General features: G+C 40.6%; 2 protein-coding genes across 2 annotated transcripts; both read left to right on the top strand.

Annotated features, from left to right (window-relative positions):
- The first annotated feature begins 305 nt into the window (after nucleotides 1-305).
- LOC124264348 lies at nucleotides 306-5842 on the top strand. The gene is made up of 5 exons (XM_046699105.1): nucleotides 306-451; nucleotides 1656-1980; nucleotides 3968-4147; nucleotides 4554-4840; nucleotides 5707-5842. The coding sequence occupies exons 1-5, from the start codon at nucleotides 306-308 to the stop codon at nucleotides 5840-5842; spliced, it is 1074 nt and encodes a 357-aa protein (XP_046555061.1).
- A 141-nt stretch (nucleotides 5843-5983) lies between these two features.
- LOC124264347 lies at nucleotides 5984-9284 on the top strand. The gene is made up of 2 exons (XM_046699104.1): nucleotides 5984-6593; nucleotides 8917-9284. The coding sequence occupies exons 1-2, from the start codon at nucleotides 5984-5986 to the stop codon at nucleotides 9237-9239; spliced, it is 933 nt and encodes a 310-aa protein (XP_046555060.1). The 3' UTR covers nucleotides 9240-9284.
- Nucleotides 9285-9736: the final 452 nt, after the last annotated feature.

Below are 9736 nucleotides of genomic sequence, written 5' to 3'. Positions count from 1 at the left end.
CCTTTAGCAATATTGCAGCAATATCACGGCGGGAACATCAGAAATGGGCTTCACACAAAAGCCCATGCGAGGAATCGAACGCGGATTTTCAGCGTGACGAACGAACGCTCTACGCACTAACCCTGGTTTGTTAAAGGAACTAACAGTACTTAAAGTGCATATCCTCTATTTTATAGAAATCATACCCAAATATCTCCTCACTATTGGCTTTCTTGTACTTAGTCACGGAAGTGCCACTTAACTTTTGTTGCCAGAAACAAATGTTATTTACAAACAACGATTACATGTCTCAGTCAACAGTTAAAATGACGAATTGGTATTTCGACAGGGGTGTCGACGATGATGCAGATGATGATTCTGATGACTATGACTACGAAAGCAGTTTTGAAGAATGTGTTAGCGAGGAAGAAGAAGAGGCAAAAGAAGAGTCAGATGCAGAGAGTCAACCAGTGTATGTTTGTCGTTATCTTTCAGTTTGTCTCATACACGATGAACTGACGTACAAAATATAGTACACAATGGAACGTTGGGATTACTTTCCTCCAAAAACACAAATTAAATATTTTGAAAAGTCACAAACATTGCGTACGTATTGTATTAACGTTGATTTAAAAAAAAAATCCCAAAATACTAAGTGTGTATTTTCTTTTGTACATCGGTTTAAATGGCTTTCTGATATACTTGATGGTTTTTGTGGGTAGATAAAAGGAAATACCACTTTGCCATAATTGTTATTAATATAGAAATATATTTTTACAATTTCGACAACATCACGAACTGTGAATCAAATAGGAATGATACCAAGTATTCGCCAAAACCTGAGTGCATCATTCCCAACTGGTGGCGCAAACACACGCGAAGGCAAGTCAATTGTTCACCTTCAAGAAAAACAACCCGGGAACATATGGTACAAATCATAATGTGGAATTGCATGTGACACCTTTTTATCACTGATGCGTCTAATTCCAGTGGCATGTGTCCTGAAAAGAAGCTCGGCAATAATACGTCTGTGTGTCATCAAGCAAAAAACATAAAACAATTAAAACATATTAATTGTTTATGCAAATTTTGAGAAGCGGATGCTACCGTTAGAGCAGGACATGATAAACATTTTTTGCGAACACCCGGTGTCATCGTCGATTTTCAGAGATACATTCATGCAAATTACATCATCTCAATTTATCCATTACTCCCAGTAGAATCTGTTAGTGGAAACAATCGAGAGTTATTGTCCATGGGAATTCTATATAAATACATAAGACTACAAATCAGTTGTTATTATCGACAGGGGGCGCTGGGGTAGCCTAGTGGTTAAAGCGTTCGCCCGTCACGCCGAACACCAAGGTTCCATTCCAACATGGTTACAATGTGTGAAGCCCATTTCTGGTGTCCCCACCTGATATTGCTGGAATATTGCTAAAAACGGCGTAAAACCATACTCATTCACTCACTATTAGCGACAGGTTGATTAAAATATTTACTCATTAAGCATCGTATCCCACCGGTGTAGATCGATGCACATAGCTTTTGATCACACAAATTGTATGTTCCAGGCTCGATTATTTATAGAGGGCCGCCATATAGCTGGACTATTGATCAGTCCAACAAACAAAAAACAACTCATTTTAACAGTCACATGTACATGTATTTTTCAGTGAGTGGACAACTATAGACCTCCAAAATGGCGTCAAGCTGCTTGTTAACGAAAACATATCAGGATTCAGATGCAAAGCCATCCCACTTTGGGCTGAGAAACGCACGGAGATGTTGTCTCAGTTTCCACACTACCACGACGAGACCATGGTCAGCGAGGTGTACGAATTGGAAGGCGAGGATATAAAATCTTTGAACTGCAAGCAAAAATACCTGAAGATCCCGCTCGTTCTGCCAACCACGAGACTTAACGTCCACGTTCTGTTCCAGTTCCATGTCATGGTGCGTGGCGATGATGGATGGACACTAGTTTTGGCACAGTACGAGGTACACAATCTAGATTTTTCATTCAGTACAATCTTCGGTGCCAAGTATAAAACTCGCTTTAAGAAAATCTGGAGCTCAGAGTTGAAGGCTCGAAACAAGGTCAAAGCCACCAATACTTTTGCTGTGCCAGTCCTTTCCTGTTCCTTTGGAGTAGTTGACTGGACTAAACAAGACATCCAAAGTCTTGACCGCCTGACCAGAAGGATCATGTCTGATAACAGAGCCCACCACCCTCGTTCCTGTCTTTATCGTTTATAATATGCCAATCAATTCGGGAAGTCGGGGTTTGATTAATGTGGAGGCTCTTCACGACAGAATTTTATTGTGTACTTTTACACATATTTATTTATCGGATGATCCTCTGGTGATGCATGTGAAGACTCATGATGGAAGCAAGGAATTCCACAGCTATTTCAAGCGTGCCAAGGTTGTTGGACAGAATATGAAGTTTGAGGTTAATTTTGTTGATGGCAATGTACTGCTGGACAGCGATGGGAGTAAACCAGGTGAACCTATTCACCAAGTCTTTTCAGAGGCGATCATTTGTGGAGAAACCTTCTGAGAAACCATTGCATTGTGTGTACATGCAGTGTGTTGAACAGAATAGAATTCCAACCGACTCCTTCGCCTGGATGAAGTCGGTTGGTCTTAAATGTTAGGGTTTTCATTTTTCTGCTCAGGACCAGTCACTTCCCATTCGCAATCGCCAAAATATGATTCTTAAAGAAAATATCATTATGAAATGTCGACTTTGCAATGAATTCATAGCGACTGTCCAACACCTTGTCAGTGGAAGCCCTTCCTTGGCACAAACAGCATATCTTAAACGACATGATGGCACTGCTCGTTGCTTCTACTACCGTCTCTACCATGCCTGTGGCTTTGGCTCTGAACCTGAACATGTCCAGGGCGTCATGGAAAATGACAACTTTAAACTTCTTTGGAATAGGCCCATATACAGTCTCAGAAGAAATCCAGCCAACAAACCTGATCTTGTCCTTTTTCATAAAGCAATTGAATTTATTTGTGTTATTGAATTTTCTGTCCCTTTTGACAGCAGTGTGATTTGCAAGATTCAGGATAAGCATGCTAAATATGCGGACCTCGCCTTTGAAATGTCTCGCTTGCATCCCAAGTACACTGTCGTCAGACTCCCCATTGGTTTTGTACCTCCTGATCAGGAGAGTGCCCGGGTTCTCCACTGGGAGCACAACCCTTCCGACACTCTGGGTAATGCAGAAGGCTGCAGTGTTGGGGAGTCTACATACTCTCTTGGTGGGTTCGACTAGGCAGCGTTTCCCGGGAGAAGTCCCATTCGCTGTCTGGCTGCGAGTAAAGGGGGCAAGGGCCCTGAGCTGATGATGATCCAGGATCACCTCGGAGTCAAAGCCACAGACAACGAGCCATGCCATCGTGTTTTTTAAGATATGCTGCTTGTGCCATGGAAGGGCATCCACTCACAAGGTGTTGAACAGTCTCTGTAAATTCATTACATAATTATTATTTTAGCCTGCACTGGCAAACCGGCTTTAGTCCGGACTCGTACGGGCATACACCAGCTCACTCACGCAATCACGCGCACAGACATACACCTGACGCAATATGAGTGCAATATTTTTACGCGACGTTAAAGGCTACTTAACCTTACCTTAAGTCATCATACTAATTAAACCTTCGTCAAAACAATTTCAATCAAATTGAAATCAGACCTTGGAATCTGTGGTTCGTCGTCAAACATTTATAACCTTCATCAATTAATTCAAGCATTATGGATTTGAACATCATCTAAAATCGAGACCGAAAGCCACGAGAAATCAAGTCAATCAAACCAAGTTTGATGGAGGAATCAATGTAATGCCTGGAGCACTGTTGTTCACAGCTGCACTAGGAGAGCAGTTTATATGCCAGCGAAAACATTTGATTAAACATAGTCCATTGTGCTGTAAAAGCGAATGAGTGATTTTTTTCATTGGCATCCTTTTTTCAGGATTGTCTTCTGAAATTCAAAATACAGGCAGGTAAGTACTTCGTGGCCTATGCACGCCCAATACCCGAGGTCGAGACAATTTCTCGGAATGCCTTCACATTCGTCTCTGATAAGGACAGACGCATCAAAGTGCACATCGCAGAAGGTGCTGTGGACACCGAGATGAAGATCTACGTCAAGGTAGTTGATAATATATGTTGAAAAGAAGTTGCTTATATTTTGACACTATTGTTTTATATGCTGGCAACAATGTTTTTGTATGTAGACATCTAGTTACATTCTTTAGGAACAACTATTTGTATGATATGCATAGAATATTACACACCAACGGGCTAATAATAATGCTGTATCACTGCATATCCATAGATAAATATGCCTCAACTCACATCTCGGAGAGGTGGAGCAGCCTAGTGGTTAAAGCGTTTGATCGTCCACATGGGTACAATGTGTGAAGCCCATTTCTCATGTCATTCTCCTCCATATTGCTGGAATATTGCTAAAAGTGGCGTAAAACCATACTCGCTCACTCACATCCTCATCCAGTAGACAACACAAAACGCATTTGTTGAACTTCATCTCCTTGCAGGTGCAACCAGTGGACACAAACAGACTGGAATGGTACAGAGTGTATGACCCCTCAGCATTTGAAGGGATCTATGCACTATCCGATATTCTGAGTGTACGACACAAAATGGAAAAAGTATTCAACATAGACACAACTGTCGAGCTGCCAATTGCTGATTTGACAGAAGAGGAATATGAATTGAAGTCCATCAGCATTGAAAATAACAATTACGTCGTCAGAGATCTGAAGAAAGAGAGTTCCTTGAAAGACGTCGCTATAATGCCCCACACAGTCAATAATGCTACAAGGTAACGTATAGAATATTGAAACACGTAAATCGCCAAAACCCCTTTCACATCAACAAGGAAACTCTGCCTTAGGCAGAGTCGAGCATACGATTTGGACGATACAGTAAGCGCGTGTTTATACATCTCCTGGACGGTGGAGTAACCCGAGGACCCGGATTCGATTCCACACATGGGTACAATGTGTGAAGCCCCTTTCTAGTGTCCCGCGCCGTGATATTGCTATAATATTGCTAAAAGCGGCATTACTTTTTACTCACTCACCATGGTCATCATATATGACGTTCCTTTTGAAGTAAAGTGAAACTGTGCATGGAACTGGCGTATAACCAAACTCACTCACTCACTCACTCATAATGAATCTCCTAAATAGTGATGATATCATGTGCTCACGAACTGATGTTGTGTATGTGCTTTCATTCCTTACGTTGAGTGCAAAACTATAATGAATGTTTAACAGTAAAATATCACTTTCAAAAGTTAAATCTGACAAAAAATGTGACATATCATACACTTAGCAATCACATAGAGAATTGTTTATATTCCATCACATAACTACATATTTTCTGTAACTTGTTTTCGGACCCGTGAAGATCCATGATAGAATTGGTCTTCACCAAAGAGGCAACTATAAGGGATCTGATGGTCAGGCTCAATCTGACATACATGTCATCAATATCCCAATTGCTTAGGATCGATGCCTTATGATATCAATCAATGGATTGTCTGGTCCGATCCTCAAATATTCACAGACCGCCGCCATGAAATGATGTTGAAAACTGTTGAGTGCAGACAAACAAAACGAACCAACAAAACAACCGGAAATCCAAGAAATTGCCACCTTTCCAGAACTTGATGCTATGTTTCAGTTGTCAGATGGCTTGTGTTCGACGAGGTCTACCTTCAGCAGCTCTGATACAAGCAGCTCTCTTCCAGGCCGGGAGGGTGGACAAATGCACTATTTCTGATATTCCGTCTCAAAAGACAACAAAGATAGGTGGCTAACTGTTGAGGTCGTAGGATCCGAATCCGCAGATCAGGTAGCTGAATCAAGGCAACAAAGGAACTTTTTGAGATCTCTAGAAGTAGATCAGGGTCTTTTGGATAAAATCAAAGTAACAGGATACGAGTACATCTGGCAGGAATATGAGGAGTGCAGAACAGGTAAAGAAGACTAAGTACTCGTTTCAGTACAGTCACCAGTCGAGGAACAACTTCATCCAGTTCAGGACTCAGAAGGTAATTAGTGGATCTGCCTACAGCGTTGTCGAGGTTTCAATAGCTGGACAACAGGTTCACGAAGTCCACTTCAACTATCCTGATGCAGGATATAATTTAAAGGATATGAAAAATCTACGCACGTATAGACCTGCAACAAGAGAAGAAACCCAATGCTACCCTACCCCTGTTGCTCATGAAGCACCTTCCGAGGTAGTATCGCCATCCTGTGTGGCAAGCGATACTGGTTATAACACTGAAGAATCTGTGAGAGAGGAAAACACACGCAGTGTAGCAACACCGCCAATGAGGAGTGAGTCATTGACAGTGTCAGCTTCAAGTGATGAAAGTGGAATGGGTAGCGGCACATCTGAGGTATCTGAGGGATCTGAGGGATCATCTAGTTCCTCCAGATCAAGACTTTCAAGAAGTGTGTCCATGCCTGCTTCGGCGTCTCACAATCGTCCCACCAGCAGCAACTCTCTGGGAAGCACGTGGCCAGGAGGGGCAGTTACATGTCCATCTCCATCTCCTTCAGGTAATACACTTTCTCTGAAGCAGCACCCTGCCTGTCTTTTAGGTCAACGAATGCGTCTTTCTTAAATCTACCATATTCAATTTCACATACTTTAAAAGGAACTTGTCATATGCCTGTTACAGCGGTATCACGTCCAAATTGTGTACAGACGAATACTTGCAAAGGGTTCAGGGATTTATTGTCTGGGATGATGTGAGGATCAATTACCGTGGATATGGTGATAAAACCTTGAAACAAAACATAAACATATCTCAAATTACTGGTATACAGCAACAAGTATATAGTAAACATATAATTACGTTAAACATTTTTCTGTACACCTCAAGGGTTACTCAGTCTAAGTATATTTATAAGCGTATATTACATATTACAGTCATACAGAACATAACCTATACAATTCCTTGACACATAAATACTAACTTCTTCTCAGGGACGCAGGTATTCCACAGTGAAAGCCACCAGTGGCAAATAAGTGCATCTAAGACCTAATCATAAAATAAACCAATTAAATACAATATATATTAAACACACACATACACGTAGGTGTACACATACACTCTTTCTCATGCTATCCATAATATGTACCTAATATATATGCACTATATTCTACTTTAACTAAATGCGTAATAATCATAATACATAACAGTGTGTCATAACATTAAGTATATAAAATAATTACATCATATCATCATGTAGATGATATCACTATATATATATATTCAGTACATTCAGTACATTCCATAACATCGCGAACGTCTTATTTGATTATAGTCTGATCGCTGATACAATTTGTCACAAAGTGCTTTTGACTTGTGAGACAAACTTTCTATGCAACCATTGCTGATACAAAGTTCCTTCTATTGATGATGCAAAGTGTTTTAGTGTCATTTGATACCTTTCTAGTGATCCGCATTTTCTTTGCTGATTTTTTCGTTCTTGCTGATCACAAGCTGACCATAAGAACTTTCTAGTTTCATTGACATACAAAGGCTTTCTATTGATGATACAAAGGTCATTGCTGATAGTTTTCTATGTAAACTTTCTATTGCTCACTGTTATTCGTTTGATACAAAGTGCTTTCTATTGATGATACAAAGTGCTTTCTATTGCTGACTGAGTCTAACAAACCCCAGCTAACCTTACAAAGTGGATACAAAGTGCTTTCTGATACAAAATGCTCAAAGTTTTACTAGTGTCATTTTCAGTGATCCACATTTTTCTTCGTTATTCTGGTAATCAGAACACAGCTTACCAAATCGCGAAGGTTAACATTCGCTCATACTGTTTTAACTTTTACCTCGAAAACTTGAATGATTCCGAATGTCATTTTCCGCACGATTGCTTCCGAGTGATACAGATGGAGGACCCCATTATCCATAACAATGAGAAAACAGCGTTTTTGTCAGTATTTCAGGATGTCATCTTGCGGAAATATAAGCTAATAGTAACCATGTCATCAGAAACCCCTAAGCGTGTATACTGCAGGTCAAATATCTGTGTTTCATGCTGAGTTTCGTTTGTTGAGAGATCAGTTCAGTGGCAACGACCGGGAAGAAAAAATTCAAAAACCATTTTGTAAGTCCCACCTAACCCTTAATAGTAGCCGTTGTCTGATTATGTCTTTCCCCGAAGGGTCGGGAGACATATCTTTTTGGTTGAGTTTCGGCGTCGGCGTTTCCATTGTTTCCGGTACATAACGCTAAAACTACTTGACCCTTCTTCACCAAATTTGGTATACTGCCACTCCATATCATGTAGATGCTCATTTTGGGGGTTGAGGTTTTTCCAATTGTATTTTTCTGTTATCATGGCAACAAGTTGGACTTTGTGTTCTTGAAGGGTAGTGTTTGTGTTCGGAGCATAAATCTAAAACCACTTCACCCATTTTCACCAAAGTTTGTATACTTAATACCAATTATTAGTAAGCTTAGATGCATCAGCTATATACATGTACTACTTAAAACACAATGAACTTTCTCGGTATATTTTGCAAAACATACTTAGAGATTTTGAAATTGAAGGAATCAAATGAATTATTTGAGGTCTCAACTTTGAATTGGGGAAAGGGGGATACATCTCTTTTTATGAGTAAAAACTCTTTCTAGTTCGATAAATCCGTTCGGCCGTCTCGCGTGTGAATGGACGGTCATAGGTTGCTCAAAGGTTAGCTTACGCAACCTTCTATAAAGGTTTGCTAGACTCAGTATAGCAGTGTAACGAATAATACTGAACCTAAGTTTGCTTAAACTGAGGTCAATCATCATGCCAAAAATAGCTGTTTTCCATTAATTTCTTGATAACACGTGTTCATTTCCTGTTTCAGAACATCCAGTTTTGACGCAAGAGAGTCTCCTGGTGTTAGGGAGGCACGTCACTTTACGAGATTGCCAGGATGCCCTCATTTCTCTCGGCATGAACTTTGATACAATCTGTAAGATCAAACAGGAAGCAAAAGACCAAGACGCCAATGACGTGTTTCTTCTTCTGTTGAGATGGTACCAGAACATGAGTACAACGATGGACACTGTTCTTCTTATCAAAAAACTGGAGCGTGCCTTCGACAATGTTGGTCGTTCAGACCTATCTAAAATACTTGCAAAGGCTAGGAGGAAGGGCAGAGGACTTACAAACAAAGACTTTGCATGATACCACTTAAAACCTTCCTACATGACATTACTGTGTTACACAATATATAATTTGGATATAGTAGGGAAAGGGGTTGAGTGTGTGTGTGTGTGTGTGTGTGTGTGTGGTGGGGGAGTGGAGTTGAATGTGTATGGTTTTACGCCAGTAGCTTTACCCAATGCATCTGTAAAGTGGGCTACACCTAAAATGCTGAAATGGGCTTCACACATTGTACGTATGTGGGGAATCAAACTTGGGTCTTCAGCGTGACGAACGGACGCATTAATCATCGGGCTCTACCGCCTTTTTGTGAGATGAGTATCCTATGGATTCACTCAGTCACTCGTCACGACGAAGACTCAGGTTAGAATCTCCACATGCGCAAACTGTTAGAATACCAGAGAGAGAGACGAGAAAGAGAGCACGTACCATATTTCATCAAGTTCATCTCCTATTATCATTAGTTGAGCGGCCCTATACATTGTAAAAAGTGCGCTAATTAACCGAGCTGGTTTACT

The sequence above is a fragment of the Haliotis rubra genome, unplaced genomic scaffold (assembly GCF_003918875.1).
Source record: "Haliotis rubra isolate DU_JTF1 unplaced genomic scaffold, ASM391887v1 Scf92, whole genome shotgun sequence".
Taxonomy (NCBI): Eukaryota; Metazoa; Mollusca; class Gastropoda; order Lepetellida; family Haliotidae; genus Haliotis; species Haliotis rubra.
This window is presented reverse-complemented; position numbering and strand designations above follow the sequence as displayed.